At 40.6% G+C, this 19,395-nt stretch overlaps 1 protein-coding gene across 10 annotated transcripts in view; it reads left to right on the forward strand.

The window, feature by feature from the left end:
• The window catches only part of Prlr (prolactin receptor), a 160,336-nt gene that overhangs the window by 114,837 nt on the left and 26,104 nt on the right, over positions 1 to 19,395 (forward strand). For 5 of the 10 annotated variants that reach the window (XM_046422278.2, XM_046422283.2, XM_058572084.1 and 2 more), the window contains exons 3-4: positions 12,887 to 12,972; positions 19,052 to 19,167. In XM_046422278.2, the coding sequence (XP_046278234.1) occupies positions 19,098 to 19,167 (70 nt within the window). In that variant the 5' untranslated portion in view covers positions 12,887 to 12,972; positions 19,052 to 19,097. The remainder of the gene's footprint in view (positions 1 to 12,886; positions 12,973 to 19,051; positions 19,168 to 19,395) is intronic. The other 5 variants (XM_046422279.2, XM_046422282.2, XM_046422281.2 and 2 more) reach the window with 1 other exon arrangement.

Raw genomic sequence — 19,395 nt, forward strand, 5'->3', positions numbered from 1 at the left:
AAAAGCAACATTCATAAGAAGAATGCAAGGAGGGTTTAGAACTCAGTAGAATCGTAATTTCTGCCCAACACTCAGCCAAAAATACCATAGTCCGTGGTGTGGCCTTTAATCTGGTTTCTGGTCTAGGACTTAACTGCTAACTTTACAATTGTGTCCCAGTGGTGAGGATCACAACCTACCAATCACTCCTTGGCACTTCATCTCCAGTGTGGAGCAATCTGCCTGGCACCCCAGATTCTTCCTGGCACCCCAGATTCTTTTGCAACAGTTCTGGCATCCTTTAGGCACTGCACATTTCAATTCTCCTACCTCCAGCCCTGTTCCAGGTACCCATCACACTTCGCTCCTTAATTCTCCAAAGATTATAAGAGACTGGAAGAATTTAGAAGCAATCCAGGGCACTAGGATGTGCCCATCCATCCAGTGTGTTTTGAAGTGTATCTAAAACTCGGTCCACCTGATCTTTTCAACCACCACTTACCTGCCAAAGCCCTCAAATTCCTATTATTTAAGCTGCTGCTTTAAGTAAAGTATAGCATTGCTCAAAACCTGCTCACTTACCTAAGAGGGAGAAGACCCTAGTTTTTCAATAGCAATTTGTTTATGAGACTTGCTGGTGTTTCTCTAAAAAGAGGGTCTGGGATTAGAACTAAGGTCAGATGAGTTCTAGTTGCAACAGAAAGACTGAAACGACTGTCTGATCCACAAGCTACTAGCCACATCTGGAAAATGTAAATATAAATAATTTTAATAACATTAAAAATTTAATTCTTTGGTCATACTGGGTTAATTTCAAACTTTCAATAGCTACATGTGGCTAATGGCTACCATATTGAGCAGGGAAGATCCAGAACAATTCCATGATCCCCTAAAGTCCTATTGCACAGAAGTTCTCTAGATTGAACTGATTCTGCCAGGGGGAAGTTCTGGAAAGGAGAGACAGTCCACCATCACAAGCTCCACTGAGGAGGATGGAGAAGAACAGGAGATAGAACAGAATTCCAAAGACAAGATGATAGGGGACCAGACAAAAAAAAATTGTGTGCTTTGCCAAGTGCCCATCCCTGAGCAAACATGCATGAGCCTTGCCACAAAGCTCTTGAAAATAAGGAAGTGAATGGGGTTGGCTTTGAGGCCCATTTTCTCCATTGTCTGATCCTGGGCTTCTGTAAGCTTCTTGTGAAACAAGAGATCTCCTAGTCCCTGAGGCTTTGCTCACACACAGGTACCTGTGGGCTCCCAGCCAAAGGAAAATCACCAGGCAGTTTGGCAGTATCCAAGAGTCCACTCAGAGCTGGGAGCCTCTAAATCAAAAGCACCTGGGAGTAAGAAATCATCTTCTCCACCTGAGATTAGATGTCAACAGAGTCTGAGGAACATGAATGGTTTTTAATGCAATTTCACCCTTTCTGAAGACAGTGAAGGAGCAACCGTCACCCTTTACCAATGTCAGTGGCTCCTATTTGCATAGCACTTTGCAGACATGTGGAACACTTTCACAATAATCTTTTATCTTATTCTCAAAATAATTGACTGAGGGAAGTAGAGCAGATGTGACCCTCTCCACTTTATATTAGAAGAAATTCATGCTCAGAAAGAAGAGAGGTGTTGAAGTCAACATGGCTGGAAATAGCAGAACTAGCCTTAGAAACCTTCCACCTCTTCTGTTTGGAGCTCACATCACCTTTCTCAAGTGATATACGGGTTATTTAGAACCTGTTGAAGTCCCCAAGTATGTCATCCTAGGGTATATGACCATGGATTATGCTGTAAACTCAGTTCATGCCCATCCCCAAGCCAATGGCCAGGGAGCTCTTCTTCACAAAATGACTTATGTGAGCTCATAGAGAGGGAAGAAGGCCTCCTGGCTAGAAATATGGTATGACTTCTCCCAGCAGAAACAATGTTGATGTTCTGATAATGGCAAGGGGAAAAGAGTGTTCATGGCTCTGTTTCATTCAGTAGCACCAGGTCTACTGAATCTGTTTTACCATGCAAAAGGCACAAGGAAGGTAATGCTTTCCTTGCTCCAAAATAGTCTGCAGTGAGAGACCCTTGAACAGTCCAGTGGGTTTTGATTTCTAGAATGCCTGTCCATTTATAAGATTTTCAGTAGTCTGTGGCTAAATATATATGACTTATTTTCAAATTTGAGAGAACTTCTTGCTCATAATGTACATGAGCCACTTACATACTTGGCTATATAATAGATCCCAATTCTATATTTTCTTTTGACAGCATGCATATAAATAAATAGATATGCAGAATAATTATTGAACTTTCCTTCTAATGAGCTCTAATACTAAATCAGCTACTGTCAAGAAAAATCTTAAAAATTCATAGGATAAATAAATAGACAAAGCAATATTGAGGACAGTTGATAAAAACCAAATTATCACTTTTAATATGCCCAATAAAATAATAACCCTAGCAACACATGCCTTTCCTTTCCTTTATAGCAACATTCCAATACTTCTCCATTAAGATCCAAATTTTTCTCTACCTCTAAGCCACTAGATTTGAAAATTAGACCACTGAGCTTTCTGTGCCAAACTGGTGAAATCTTCCCAAGGCAAATGGGCCATGCTGGGCTACTTTGTGATGGGGCCTCTACTTCCTCCCAAGGCTGAATTAGTAGAGATTCCAACTTCCCTCCTGCATCCTCCTGTGGCCCAAGACCCAGTTAGGATGCTTTGATCAACAAGCAATAGCATGCCTGGCTAAAAGTGGATTAAACACTGGATGTATAACACTCACCATGTCCTGAGAAAACCATTTGCAGGTTTGACTTAGCAGCTCATGACATTTACAAAGAGCCACCCTTTCAATTTAGGGAGGCTTCTTTCTCCCAACCCCTCTTTTTTTTCCACGGAGGAAAGATTTCCCCAGCAACCCCCAGAAAGCTTCTGCTATGTCTCAGTGGCTAGAACTAGATGGGATGACCACTCTTAAACCAACATAGACTTTAGGCAAATGAGATGACCATGATCAGCTTAGAATGATACATGCTCATGCCCTGAGGCTGGATACCTGATTCCTGACAAAACAACTCTGTGCAAAAACAACAGGAGTGGTTGTTGGAGAAGCAACCAGCAGTGTCTGCCAGACCCAGTTAAACACAAGGTTGTGACAGAGAAGGAAGAGAGGCCCTCTACTCCTTGTCTCCTAAGCAGCCTCCCCAGGGAAGTCCCCCTCAACTCTGACCAGTTCAAATCTGCCCACTATTAGCTCTCTTGGAAACAGAAGAGCTCATTCTTAGCACTTAGTTTCATTTATATTTAAATGTTTTACTAGTTTCTCTCTTCTCCAGACTGAAAGCATGAGGAGGGTTATTTTAGCACAATATTGTATTCTCAGGGCCTACCTTGCCTGTTGCATCAAAGTCTGGATGGATGGATGGATAGATGGATGCATGGATGGATGGATAAATGGATGGACTAATGAACATTACAGCAACTAAACAGGTCAACCCTATGATTTTTTTGAAAATGCACTAAAAATGCCTGAATTTTTGTCTTCTCCCCTCCTCACCATTCTCACTCATTGATATTGTACTGGGAGTAGCTCCTGAGCCGCTTCCAGACCCAGTCTAACTCAGGTCTCTGGCCATTACCTCTCTGGACAGGTGTGCTTTTCTATTAAGAGAAGAATTCTGGAGACTGAGTAAAATGAAGGAAAAGAAGAAGAAGAAGGGGCTGGGATTGTGGCTTAATAGCAGAGCACTTGCCTCTCCCCTATGAGGCCCTGGGTTCAATCTTCAGCACTACATAAAAATAAATAAGTAAAATAAAGATATTGTGTTAATCTACAACTAAAATATTTTTAAAAGAAGAAGAAGAAGAAAGTGAATATAAACCAGTAAGAGAGACAAGCAATTATCTTGCTAGATAAGTAGCCCAGATGTTTTAAATGACAAAACAAGTTTGAAAGAACATCTTGTACATGAGTCGTAAATCAGGTAGAGACAGAATGTTCTTGTACAAGATGAAGCAAAGTGAGAGGAGAGAGAAGGACTTTGAGACTGGTGGTGGAAGAAGTGCTCAGACTTTTACCTTCTTGGCTTTTAATTCACCCTGCCCCTTTCTACCAATGTATAATTGTCTTTGTGTAACAAGGCCCAACGGAAGCTGAGAGGCCAGAGTAACCCTACTGAATTTATTAAACTCCTCTCATAAGATGGCCCAACCCTTCCTTCTCTGAGGCCCTAGAAAAAGAGATTCCCTGCAAAATTGCCTTTCACCCACTTGTCAAAAAACTGAATGAAATAAAAGTTGGTCACCTCAGGGTATTTTAAATAACCCTCAGACAGATGTAGTGAGGAAATTCAGAGAAGTGGAAGCAATTCTTAAAAGTAAGTGAGCAGACTGTGGGATGTCAAAAACTGTTGAAATGCTCACTGTAGTCCAGAAGACCCGTACATGCTGTCACCCACTAATGGTCATTTTGCCACAAACATAGGAGTGATTTTTATTTTCTACCCCAGTGGGAACCATTTCCATGTATTTGTACCACTAAATGCCAGCTTTTCATTAGGGAATTATTTTTGCGGCATTAACATTTTAATTGGGATTTTTCTCCTCAATTATAAAAGTAGTAACTTTTAGTTTTATTTAGGTAATTTAGTAACGGTTTATTTGATTTTATTATAAAAGTCATCATTTTTTATTTTAGAATCATCCTCCCAGAGATTCTCACTGCCTATATATTGGTGTGTATGTGTCTCCAGTGTCTCTCCTGTGCACATGTGCAGAGGCCTATGTTAGAACCGGGATCGAACACATCTACTTCCTGCACCCAGTTCTTTTTGTTTTCTACATGTTTCTATTATTGAAAACTTTATTACATTAATTTAAGGGTAAAACAATATATTGTTGTATGCTTATGTCCTGATCTAGTCAAACAGTCCTTTGTAATTTGGTTTAGATGTTTTCCCAATATTCTGTTTATAAACAATGTCATGGGGAATCTCTTCATTCTGAATTGGTGTTTTTTACATCTCTGTTTATTTGGATAAATATCTGGAAATGTAATTTTCTAATTCAAAGTATAACCAACAATGTTAAATTCTTAATATATACTGTGAAAAAGGATACATCAACTTACATTCAAAAGGACAAGATGCTGGGCCCACCCTACTATCTCACAGTCACAGTTTGTCTATAAACTCAATATCATTCTGAAATTGTCCATGTTGGGAAAAGAATAAAATAAAATATCTTTTATGAAAATACTTTTAAAATTTAAGATTTGGTTAAAACATTTTTTTTATTATTATCAATTTTTAAACTACCCAAGATAAAGAAAACATTACCTCTCTCCACCAAATATTCCAATGATTATAGACCTTTAAGAGAACAAAATCTTTACCAATTTCCCCCTCTAAATGTAGTTGACAATAACATTTCATTTATTCAGAACCATTTAGTGAGTACCTACTCTATATGGAGTTTTGTATTTAGTATAAGGAATTTGAAACACACACAGCTAGGAGTGGAGGTATTCAGTGGTTGAGGCAGAGAAACATAAGTCTGATTCATTATCAATGCTACTATGATAAGGTCATGTTCAGGGTGTTCTATGGGCTGGGAACCCTCCAGCCTTGGGAAACCAAAAGAAGCCCCTGCCTGAGGGAGAGGAGACTAAAACAGGATGAGGAGATAGCTGGGCTTTTTACCAGATAACCACAGGCCAATCTTTATTGCTTCTGAAACAATAGAGAAAAATCAATTTTCTAGCAGCTATATTCCTGCACAGAAAGAGAGTCATTTTGAGGGGATAGGGAAGGGGGTGTGTGACAGACACAACTTTAAATGAGCCACATGACAGAAATGCTAGGACCCCCATGGGGTACACTGGTTATCATTTTCCCACAATCAGCCTGGCATTTTAGTAAATGAGCTATGCAAGCTGAGGCTGATTACTAAATTGCTTAGAACTACAGAGGGGATTTTAGAGAACTGTGAGGGAAGACACAGAGGCAAGATAGAACAACTGTCAAGGGAGGAAACTTGAAGAGGAAGACAGAGGTGCCTAAAAAGGAATTTTGTCAAGTGTCTCTCATGTAATATGCTATAGAACACAAAATCCTTGCTCTTGAAAATCCATAAAGTGACAAAGGGCTCAGTATGGCCTCCATCAGGGTGGAAGGTAAGAACAAAGACCACCTATTGGAGGCTGCCATGCCTGGTTATTCATCCTGCATTCTGCAAACATTTTTAAGTGCTTTGTGTGCTCAGAACACTCAAGCCCGAAATCCTCCATCTAAACCACGTGGGCTATGGAAGTGAACGTGCCCTGCTGCTCTTTCCATAATGAACCAATGAGCCTACTGGGGCTCCAAGTGTCTGAGCATATGCACCTACAGAGGTTTAAAATAAAAGTGAGGATTATATATTCCAAAGTATATTCCAGAAACCGAGGTGTGGGTCAGCCTCTCTACACAGATACACCTATGGAAAGCATCCCAAATCATTAAATTTTGATTTGCAAATAAATTGACAATTGACAAAACCAAGAGTATCAAAGTAGCAAAACACCAAACTTTCTGTTCTCATAATATTAGATTATATTGCTCTCATAATATTAAAATTAATTTCCATCTCTAAAGCTGGGTCTAGAAGCATGGGAATGGAACAATAGGATGTCTGCCAGGCCAAGGATAAAAAATTATTATAGATAAACTACCAAGAAAGTGTTTACCCAGATAAGGAAGTTGACTAATCTTTTGAATAGTGACTTCCCAATCTTTTTCCCTCCATTTCATTGTTTCTCAGAAGGGTGTTTGAAAGACACACCATCGATCATATGCTATCCAAACAAGAGGTGGTGTTATTGTAAAGCAGTGAATCAACAATGATTTAATGGGATGTGCCTGGCCAATGTCAGGGTGGCCACATGTTCAGACATCTGAATTGGCCCACTCTGCTTCCATTGGCCCAGGAAGCCTAGCAGCCAGTTGGGAGTTAGGCCTACTCATGCACTAGTGTCATGGTGGACTTATTAAGAAGTACACTAAGAGATCCTTTTATAATTAACAATAGTACTTGCTTTTTGCCGCAGTCTGGCTGGGCACAATTCACCAGCCACCTGTCAAGCAGAAACGAACTTTATTTTTAGAACACACATGCTGCACCACAGGAGCTCTTCAGGAATTCCCTCAGAGCCCAACTGCCACCACCAGCTTCCCACAAGCCTCTCAACCACCCCACTCCTCCTGTTCTTGAGGCCGATTGGCTGGGTCGCATGGGCGGAGCCAAAAAAGTCCCCCAATGAGCAGCTCCGTGGTCTGAAAGGGCGGGGAAACAGCCCAATGAGCATCACCCCAGAGAAGCCAATCAGCTGGCAGCTGGAAGTTTGCTGGGCCCCCTTTGGCTGTGGCTCTCAATAGCCTTTTAAGATATTGAGCATACTGTGTCATATTTTTCTAAGTACAGTTGTCTAACTTTGTGATACAGGAACGCACCACTATTTAAATCTCATTAATCCAGCAACCTTAACTCTGGAATATATATGAAATCCAGGAAGCAAACCAAATAGGCTTTTGGGCAAAATAGAACAAAAATCCATTTCCCTACAGGACTAATAGGAAACTCCTTTAGCCCTCACTAAAAGCTTCATTATTCTCATGTTAAATTGCTTAAATTTTCTAAAATTTGTTTATCAGCTTTCTGAATTCATAGGCCATAAAAGGTAGAGTGTAAGGGGGTGTTGAGACTCCTAGAAAAGAGTTTACTAACAAAAGTGAAAACTATTAGCTATCAAATTGAATGTAAGGGAAAAAAGGCAAAAGAATGTAAACAGAGAGAGAAGGGGTGGGGTGGGGGGATAGCAAAAGAAGATTCAGAGGCTGAAAATACTCAAGTCCTAGACATTTGATTTAGCAAAGGGTCCTTGGTCTGCAAGACCTTGGTCTGTATTCATTCTCTGTAGGGTAGCCTATATCCACCACATCACACCATAGTCAATACTCCATGGAAAGTTTCAATTAAAAAGGCAGGGAAGTGAATAATTTTAGAAATTTGTATCCAATTAATTAAAATAAAGTTTTTGTTTCCCAAATGGTATATTTTTGTATTTAAACACGTGTTAAGCCCCCCAAAATGTGTTTTTGTTGAAAAATGCACAAAAATAAAAGAAAGAATGGGCTGAGGATTATTATTTCCTTGCCAGTTGGAGCTTGCCCAATTGAGGTTTTGCCTGTTCTTAACAACCCTCTCATTTCCTTCATTTCCGGTGTTGAAATCTGAATCAGCTTCAGTTACAGCCACCTACTGTACAACCACATTTCGGTGGCCTTTGTCCTCCACCTGTCCTTACATTCAAATTAATGTGCTTGAAAAGATTATTAAAAGAATCAAGAAAAGTCTCAGAACATATCCATTAGTAATTTAGAGACCATAGGGATTAATGAGAAGAAAGACTTGCACAGTTTGTGGATTCTAATTGAAGTGATGGGGGAAAGCAGGAATCAGAGAGGAATGAAAGTACTTTCAGTGGATCTGTGGATGAGAAATAGTATACTCTACTTGGCCTTATAAAAACAATCGCTCACTCAGCAAGTGTTGCTGACCTACTTTAAACAGGTATAAAGGAGAGAGTGGGGGTGCTGGATATGTACATGGTGAGTCTGAGATTACTCTGTGACTTTGATGATGGAGTTCAAGCAGGGACAGTGGCAATAGGCCAGTCACCAAGGGTTTTCATTTACCCAGAGCTCTTATACTTGATTAAATACAATAGTTACCATCTAAACTAGGCTGTGCAGATTGTCTCTGGATTGTCTGTGAATTAGCCAGGCTAAGAGAGACTATCCATTTATAATACCCAGAGCTTGACAGCCAAAGGTTTCTTTCTCACCCATTACAAAATCCAGTGGGGGTCAGAGTGGAACTCAAGGGCCTCCCATTTCTTGATTATACTGAGCTTTTACCATCTTAAAGTCCTCAATTATGTCTCCCTCTGACCAGTGATGGGAAAGAGACAAAGAATGAATATGTAAAACGTTGAAGGCCAGGACTAGAATAGGAATATATTACTCCTGGCCACTTTCAGAGGCCACAGCTCAAACACTTGATGCCATCTAACTACATGAGTGGCAAGGGAGTGGGCTTGAACCATGTGGACAGACAGGAGAGGAGAATCAAATTCTGATGGACACTAGAAGCCTTTGCTACTCCCATGAATATATTCCCAGGGTTCTAACTGAAGTAGGAATTAGAGGGGAACAAAGTCTTTTAACACGTTCTTGAGGATTCCTCATTGAACTTGTTGGCTTTCTCAACAGTGCATGCATCCCATCCTTAATACTCCAAAGATTCTCCCATTAGGACAATATTACAGATGAGGACACCAGGGCCCAGACAAGATGCACAGATTGTCCAAGGTCACATAGCTACTGAATGGCATATGGAGTGAAAGGGTCTTGGCCTCAGTTTCCCCATATATTAAAGTGTGAGGTCAGATCCTAATATCTTTCAAGCCTTTTGGTTCCTTTCAGATCCAAAATTTCAGTATTCTGTAACTACTGACATTCATTTCCTCCTAAGTCAACTAAGCAGACAGCCAGTAACCAGTAATTTATCTTTTCTTATTAATTCTAAATTTCGTCCTCACATCCCAAGCCCAAGTTTTCAGAAATTAAAATGTACTCAGTAGACAAGGTTACTAATACAATAGAGATTCATTTTATAGCAAAGTAGGTTTGTGTTTAACTGAACAGCACATGCGCACACACACACGCACATACACACACACGCGCGCACACACACACGCGCGCGCGCGCACACACACAACCTTGGTTGAGCAATCTTGCAAAACATATGTCCTCCTCCTACCACTCTTGTCCCATATTTGTCAGCTTTGCCATAGTAACCAACAGTGAGATATCAGTGGCTTACAACAATATTCACTATTTATTCCCTTTACCTAAGGGCATTGGATCAGCATCAGGTTGGCTGTGGCACTGCTAGGATTGGCTGAACTCTGCTCAGCTTATCTGGCTTTCTCTGTCTTCTCATTTTGGAATCCTGACTGAGAGTATAACCACTATCTGCAGTATCCCAAGGGCATTTGGAGACTCAAAACAAGAATACCTGAGCCAAACTATGCAATTATATTTAAGGCTTCTGTTTGGATTCAGCAAAAACGATCATAACTATTCACATCCCATTGTCTAAAGCTTTTCCCATGGCCAAGTTTAAAGCTATTGAGTTGAGATGTTCAGCCTTCCCACAGGATGCACATAAGCATGTTCTATGACAATAGATGGGAATGTGTAACCCTATAACTGGGAAGAAGGAAATAGTGGGGAAACTGCCTCCATTGAAGTTCTAAATGCAGCTTTTCCTGTGGAGAGATTGCCATTCCCACCTCCACAGCCCCTTTCTTTCCATCTCCTTTCAGCTGAAGCTGGGGCTCTCAAATTTCAGCTTCAATTTCATCACTTAAGTGCTCATTAAAAATTTCCTTGCTAAGCCCCACCTTCCAAATATTTTGACCCAGTAAGCCTAAGGTGGCAATGGTGCCCAGAACAGTGTCTAGGAACAGTGCCCCAGGAACACTCATTACTCTTGAAGGGCCACAGGTGGATTCCCATTACATGTGGCTTTAGAGACACTTTGGACAGTGGGGTATGCTGAGCTAGCCTGGTATCAGAAGAAAGGGGTGCCTTGTAGAATTCAGAACCTCCTGTCAGTGGGCCTCCTAGAGCAGGCATTACGAATGTTAGGTGACATCGTGATAGTCAGTGGTTCTCAGCCCTGACTACACATAGAATCATCTACACCTTTTTTAAATCCCCATGTCCCACTGGGCCTAACTCTGCAGGCATCCCTCAGTATCCACAGAAGACAGGGTTCAGAAACTCTGTGGATAACAAAGTCTGTGGATGCTCAAGTCCCTTATGTAAAATGGTGTAGCATCCTATGTACATACTTTTCTATATACTTTAAATCATCTCTATCTTACTTATATTACTTAATACAATATAAATATAGGTAAATAATAAATATTCCCCCAAATTATCACAGTATAGTGACAGTACAGATGCAATGTTTTTTTTTTTCAAATATTTCACCCCAGGGTTGATGAATTCACAGATGTAAAACCTGTAGATACAGAGGGCCGACTGTCATCAGAATCTCCATGGACAAGGCAGAGGGATGGGGACTTTAAAGAAGTCCCCTTACTCATAATGTGAATGCTAGATTGAAAACCCTGGTGTCTGTTGAACAGCTTTGTCAACTGCAAAACATAATGTACAATTTCTGGATGAATTTTAATTGTAACTAATTGACCAATGATCTCATGAGGGACTAGTTCCTCTAGAAATCAGGCCAATTTGGATTTTCCACCATCTGTCCAGAGTGTGCACTGGCCAGGGAGCACTGAAACTGACCCAATTCTTATTCTTGCCCTTGAGCCAAAAAAGATTGAGCAAAAACAAACCTCCCTCAGATTAAAAAAAAAAACACACACACACACACAATGTTGCTGGGATCCTGTGGTGAGGGAATGAAGCTGGTGTAATTGGAAGCGATGCCTCCAGCCATGGGTAAGCATGCAGCATTTGATTTACTAAATGACTCCAGTACAAAGGAGCATACATTATAGTGTGGAATTAGCCCAATTAGGTTGGAAGCCAGTAGATCTTTCTGTGGAAGTTTCCCCACAGCACCAACCCTCAGTGAGGTCCCAGTTTGCCAATGCTCCTTCTGCTGATCATCTGCTTCTTACAGAGTGCAGCCATCATCATGCATAGCACAGGTCTCCTCTTCGGTGCATCTTCACGGAGCATAGAGTTCCCTTTCAGGAACCCTGGGGCTTATGAGAGAGTAAGGAGGGATATGTTTGAAATCAGAGGTGAATGTTAGAAAGCAGTTTCTACCCTATTTCTAATAACTTTAACGCAGTCCTGATTTTCTGACTAACCTGCCAGATTCTAATGTGATAAACATTTTACATAGAAATAATTCCCTTGTGGAAAGTTCCAGATGTTTCCCACCGAGGGATAGCACCAAACAGGGAATAGGATAGAAACACATTCAAAAAACAACAAAATGTAAACTTCATAGTAACAGCCATAAAAAATAATAGTCATGGATGACCTCTTGAACAAGGGTCTTCTGTGAATATTCACTAATGTGTACGTGTACCACTTGGGCTATGGACAGGTGACCATTCATTGCTGTGGCCACATGTTTGCACAAAGCTAATTATTGGTGGAGCATGAAGAGCTAAAACTTTCATCTGCCACTAGGCCAAAATTCTCTTGGCACCGAATCTCCAATTTCCAGCATCTCCATGAAAGATCAGTTACCATATTCTAAAACCTCTACAAATTCTCCTCTCAACAATGGCAGATCACACTGCTTCTAAGTCTAGCATTTATCATACTCATACTCAGGTAAGACCACAGTTTCTCCATGCAGGAGATGTTCTGTTACAAATCTTAGAGTCTTGTTCACCTTTGAGGCTTCATTTTATTCTCTTATTCATTCTATTCATTCTTATTCATTCAAAGTCATTGACTTTGTACAGAACTTGTGTAACAGTCTTAACTTTTAGCCTGGTATGAAATGGCTAAATCCCTCCTGTTTCTCTCTCCACCCTGAGCAGATTATGTCCTTTGTTTTCCAAATTAAATTCTGGCCTTCTGTATTGGAAAGAAAAGCCAGATTCTTGGAAATCAAGAGCACTTGGGGGTTCTCACACTGTGCTTCAACCTCAGGCTGTCTAATACTGGGTGGGGAAGGGCAGATAAGAAAACCCACTGGGCAGAGGGGCCCAAAGGAAGTGCCTAACACAATGCCTAACACTTTAACCAGTGAAGGCATGTATTCAAAATGTGTTCTCAGGAAATGAGACTGTTATTTTTATTTTTTTTTAGGACAAGAAATGCAGTAGAAATGTAATTGAGGCTAATTATCAGAAGGTATGACAGGAAGCACACTCACCTTGTATAATACAGAGCTACAAGGGTTATGGGGCATACGGTGTTTGCCCACCATTCCAGGCTGGCTCAGTCTTAGCAAAACCCAATGTGCCAAAAATGGAAATAACACAAACATTCACCAACATTGGAATGAATAAATAAGTTATGATACTTCATTCAGTGAAATACGAATGAGTTGAAATGAAAATGAATTATGTAAAACTACATGTAATGACAGGAATGAATCACACAGTAATGTGGGATGATGAAAGAAGCCAGACGCACATACATTCTCTTTAAATGCATGCGTATGATTCTATTTATATAAAATTCAGAAGTAGGGGCTGCGGTTGTGGCTCAGTGGTAGAGTGCTCGCTTCCCATGTGCAAGACCCTGGGTTTGATCCTCAGCACCACATAAAAATAAATAAGTGAAATAAAGGTGTTATTTATAACTACAACTAAAAAAATAAAATATTTTAAAAATTCAGAAGTAAGTAAATTTCATCTGTAGTGTTAGAAGTCAGGAGAGTGGCTCCTACTTGGGTAGTGTGGATAGATAATAGAAGGAGGCACAAGTTGGATTTCTGGGGTGCTGTTAGTGTTCTGTTTCTTAACCTGGGTGATACAATGGACATATTCCCTTGGTGGTAAATTATTGCAGAATACTTAATGATTCATATATGTAAACCACATGTATAGCAGTATTTAAAGAAAGACTTAGATGAGGCCTTGCTTATCCATCTGACAATTGGGCTTGAAAGAGCTGAAGAATCCTCAGAATCCCTGCCTAGCATGTTAGGTCAATTTCTACAGTTAGGGAAACTAACTGTAACAATGACAGATCACAATGGTTCTAAGTCTAGCATTTATCATACTCATACTCAGATAAAACCATAGTTCCTCCATGCAGGAGATGTCCTGTTCCAAATCTTAGAGTCTTGTTCACCTTTGAGGCTTCATTGATTCTCTTATTCATTCTACTGTCATTGACTTTGTACAGAACTTGTGTAACAGTCTTAACTTTTAGGCTGGTATGAAATGGCAGCCAGAGTAGAGACCACACTCAGTATTGACTCACTTAATGCCTGATCTTGGGAACAAGTGATACAAAATTGGAGAACCAAGATTGCTGGCATCCTGGGCTGATTTGCTCAGGGGCTCGGTGAGCCAGAACAGGCAGATTAAGTCTAACCAACACAGGCTTTAGAGTTGATAGTGGAGAGTGGTGTGTTGAATCTTGGATTTGTATTTTTAATTCTCAGGAGCCACTTGGCCTCCTCTGCTAGTTCATGTCCTCCCTAATGGGAGTAGTGGAATCAGCACAGGCTGTGGTACCATGGCCCTGATTTTCAATCTAGTTTCTCAAAAGGGCAAGGTTCCAGGCCATGTTTTGATGGACCTCTTTCTCAACTGTTGGCCTCTGTGGAAGAGACTTGGCTTAATGAATAAGGTAATGAAGGGAGGCTTTTGGAAAGAGCCTAAATAGGATCTAAAAAGGTCTAAACAGGATTGGTGTTGACATAGAGGAGCCCAAGAGAGAAGGGGGTTTTCTTGGCGTCCATACCACAGCAGCAGGAGCAGGGTAGGAAGATGCACTGGATAATATGATAGGAAGAAACGTTAGGATAGGAGAGCCTTGAGGACTCAGAAGGCAGAAAGCCAAGTCAGGTAGTCACAGACAAGGTGTGGGGGGTCACAAACTTGCTACCAACCTGCTCTTCAGATGCAAGTTTTGTATTTTTAAAGCACAGTCAGTCACACTCACAGAGATAGTGAGGAAAGAAGCCTGCAGTGATTGACCTGGGACCCAATATGCAAGGCTGACTTTCTGCTAACTGGACTCCAAATATTTCAAGCCTTTTGCTGCTATAACATCATGAAAAGCAGACTGTTGACTCCATTGGATGTTCCAGCCTGAGTTGAGGTAGTACATAAGGAGGGTTGGCTTACCCTTGCTCAGGATCCTTTTGGAGAGTTGAGATCAAAATCCAATGGAGAGTTGACTCAGAGAGATAAAAAAAACAACTCCATCCCTAATCTAATGTTTGCCAGCCATAAAAACTGGTCAATGAGCAATACAGGTATGATTAATGCTGGGACTCACCCTGGGTCTGATGGGAGTTAACATTTAGCGCAGCCCCCTGGGGGTGGGGGGAAAGCTGCCATTATCTTTTACTCTAAAGACTTACTGAGCCTATTTTGTTTCTTCTGCTGAGGTGTAAGATGCAGAATAAGTTGAGAAATCATTATGAAACACTACATTGATTCCTCTATGAATTTGTCTAACTCCCTGGCACAGGGGTTTCAGGCATTAGAAAATACATAGTAGTTGGGGCTGGGGTTGTGGCTCAGCGGTAGAGTGCTCGCCTGGCACATGCAAGGCCCTGGGTCTGATCCTCAGCACCACATAAAAATAAATAAATAAAGATATTGTGTCCAACTAAAAAAATAAATAAACAAATATTTTTTTATTTATTTTTTTTTAATAAGTAAAATTTTTATTGGTTGTTCAAAACATTATAAAGCTCTTGACATATCATATTTCATACATTAGATTCAAGTTGGTTATGAACTCCCAATTTTACCCCAAATACAGATTGCAGAATCACATCGGTTACACATCCACATTTTTACATAATGCCCTATTAGTAACTGTTGTATTCTGCTACCTTTCCTATCCTCTACCATCCCCCCTCCCTCCCCTCCCATCTTCTCTCTCTACCCCATCCACTGTAATTCATATCTCTCTTTGTTTATTTTCCCATTCCCCTCACAACCTCTTATATGTAATTTTGTATAACAATGAGGGTCTCCCTCCATTACCATGCAATTTCCCTTTTCTCTCCCTTTCCATCCCACCTCATGTATCTGTTTAATGTTAATCTTTTCTTCCTGCTCTTCCTCCCTGCTCTGTTCTTAGTTGCTCTCATTATATCAAAGATGACATTTGGTATTTGTTTTTTAGGGATTGGCTAGCTTCACTAAGCATAATCTGCTCTAGTGCCATCCATTTCCCTGCAAATTCTATGATTTTGTCATTTTTTAGTGCTGCGTAATACTCCATGGTGTATAAATGCCACATTTTTTTTATCCATTCATCTATTGAAGGGCATCTGGGTTGGTTCCACAGTCTAGCAATTGTGAATTGTGCTGCTATGAACATCGATGTAGCAGTATCCCTGTAGTACGCTCTTTTAAGGTCTTCAGGGAAAAGTCCAAGAAGGGCAATAGCTGGGTCAAATGGTGGTTCCATTCCCAGCTTTCCCAGGAATCTCCATACTGCTTTCCAGATTGGCCGCACCAGTTTGCAGTCCCACCAGCAATGTACAAGAGTACCCTTTTCCCCACATCCTCTCCAGCACTTGTTGTTGTTTGACTTCATAATGGCTGCCAATCTTACTGGAGTGAGATGGTATCTTAGGGTGGTTTTGATTTGCATTTCTCTGACTGCTAGAGATGGTGAGCATTTTTTCATGTACTTGTTGATTGATTGTATGTCCTCCTCTGAGAAGTGTCTGTTCAGGTCTTTGGCCCATTTGTTGATTGGGTTATTTGTTTTCTTATTGTTTAATTTTTTGAGTTCTTTGTATACTCTGGATATTAGGGCTCTATCTGAAGTGTGAGGAGTAAAAATTTGTTCCCATGATGTAGGCTCCCTATTTACCTCTTTTATTGTTTCTCTTGCTGAGAGAAAACTTTTCAGTTTAAGTAAGTCCCATTTGTTGATTTTTGTTATTAACTTTTGTGCTATGGGTGTCCTATTAAGGAATTTGGAGCCCGACCCTTTTAAAAAAAAGAAAATATACAGTAGTAATCAGAGACCAGGCTATGTCTCAGGAAATCCCAGAGAATAGTTGTTCTTCCTTTTAGTCCATAAAATGCTTCCTGAAAGTTATAGGAAAAAAAAAACTTTTATTGGGAGTGTTTCTTTGATCCTGCATCAGTTTATGAGCAAGTATGAGCAGATGACAAAATCTACTTCTGCTGAACCTACCCTGTATCCCCACCCTAGCATTTCTATAGTAAAACACTTGGAACCTTGCTTTGGAAGATCTGCCTAGATAGCACCTGACCTCACCAAAAAGGTGTGATTTATGGCATGCTGAGTCCAAGCATTTTAATACAATGCCCCCCACCCGAAGCAGAGAAGCTTCAATAAAGGGATGTTATTTTTAAAATAATAATAAAGTCTTGACCAGTGGGCAGAAGAATCCAGAATCCTATTTCCAACCTAAGATGAGATAACCAGATTACCAGGACAAAGACCTCTTTCTGGGCTATCTGTACCTGGTTAAGCTGGATTAGGGAGATCAACAGAATCTGAGACCAGCAGGTATAAGCAGGGCAGAAGCCAACATGGCCTCTCAGCCCTGGCTCTCCTTTTCTGCTCAGGACTACACATCCACTTGTTGGGTCTGTTGGGTCTGTTGTTTTAATCGCCACTGTCTTTCCAACAGAAGGGGGAATAATTGTTCCATCTATCATAGACTTTCTGCAAATCAGGATGATTTATCAGATGCTCTCAGATTTGCCCAATTGCTCTGTCCCTATGGGTAGATGCCTGTCAGCTTACTAAACCTCTCCATACTTCACTTTCTCATCTGTTAAAGGGGATGGTAATAATCTGTAACTGCTCATGGTGCCATTGTGAGAACAAAATAAAATTCAAATGATTAAAGTACTTTGCCCTGTGCCTGTCCCATCACAGATGCTCCAGAAGAGTCACATAGACATTATTTAAAACCCTTTCAGGGACTTTGCCCTCTTGATGTAAGTTAGATGACCCCTAGGGATTAGATGGTGCAGATGGTTGAGAATGTACAACCCAGGAGGGCATCTGGAAGGAATCTGGACCTTCAAAGAACAACATGCTGGCTACCTGACAGGACCCATTAGAGGACCAGGATCCATTATTAAAACAGCTGCCTCAGTGTAAGGGAGCTACCTGATAGTTAGTGCCCTTGTGCCCTATACCTTTGCTATCACTGAGCTTTTTATTTCTGAGTATGTCTTGCAGGAGGAAGTGTCGGGTGGAGAAAGCCTTCAAAAAACTGCCCATTAAGTGACTGTCAGGAGGAGACTCACACTCTGGTCAGGAGGAATGGGCGAAGATCTTTTAGAGGCTCATCAGACAACACAGCTTTGCCCCCGATGCTCTCCCCTTCATTTAAAAACCAAAACAAACTAACTAAAAAAGAAAAGAAATAAAATAAAATTTAAAGAGAAATTAAAGCCATGTGTTTCTGAGAATTTACACTCGGTTCATCAAATCTATTGTTTTCTGAGTGTCGTTTAAAGTCTAATAAAACTAATGAGCCTTCTTTTTTTAAAAAAAGTTTTTAAAATCCTTTTTCTTAGAAGGACATTGAGAGGCTTTGAAAGCTGTTCTAAGGGTAAAAATAATAATATTAATAATAAATTGCTCAAAACTCTCAACCCCTGCAGGTTCAAAATTTGCTTAATACTCTGAGCTCAAGGGATTTGAATTATTACTGGAGTTTATTATATTTTATAATGAGACTTCACAAAAGGGAGAAAGAAATCACGTGAAGGTTCACTAGAGTTCATTGTAAAGTTTGCTTCACAACAATGCTCATAGCCCAGGCTTCCAGGACCCTCTCACTCTGAACCTTCAAAGAAAGCACCCCCTACTTGGCAGGATCTGTGGGGCTAGATAAAGTCAGAAACTGAGAAACTGACTTTTCAGCCAGGATTATTTGGGGCTGGAGATTTAAAGCCAAAGCCCTCCTAGAATGGTTCCCTTGTAGGGCATACAATCTATGTCACATAAAATGCATGATAGTCAGATGACTGTGGAATGAAAAGAGAACATCCCCCCCCCCCCTTGGGATATGTGCAAAGGAGTGGACTACTGTGATCCCCTTGAACTTTCTATGTTATCATCTGATGACCTCTGGCGGTGGAATTTTTCCCAGCAAGTGCAAATCGAGGCTTCTGAGCCAAGCCATCCCATGTTACATTTTCCTACATTCCCTTCCTTCTGTTTTGTCATTCACATTAAGCAAGGAGCAAGAAACAGTTGTAAACACCCAGAATAAATTGGTGCATATGCCTGACCAGGCTGTCATTTCAAAAAAGTTGCCTGCTGCCTCTCTTTCAGGCAATCTTTGATACATTTCCTGTAAGAAGAAAAGGGAGCCAACATGAAGGATAATGTGGCATCCACAGTTGTTTTCATGCTGCTGCTTTTTCTCAACATCAGACTCCTGAATGGTGAGTAAGAGATTGTCCTGCTCTCTTTTATTGCTGGGGTGTTTATCAAGAAGGTGAAGAGATCATCACAGCTTTCTTGCAATGCAGTTGTGAGAAATAAAAATGCTATGTCATGTGCTGCTAATAAATTATTTGCAACCCTTTTTGCATTAAAATTAATGCAGAAAAATTAATGCAAACTTGTCATTATGCTCTCTGCCTTCTATCCTCATTGAGGAGGGTCATGAA

This window comes from Marmota monax, unplaced genomic scaffold (assembly GCF_021218885.2).
Source record: "Marmota monax isolate L192 unplaced genomic scaffold, Marmota_monax_Labrador192_F-V1.1 WCK01_AAM20220418_F8-fsc00077, whole genome shotgun sequence".
In the NCBI taxonomy this organism is placed as follows: domain Eukaryota; kingdom Metazoa; phylum Chordata; class Mammalia; order Rodentia; family Sciuridae; genus Marmota; species Marmota monax.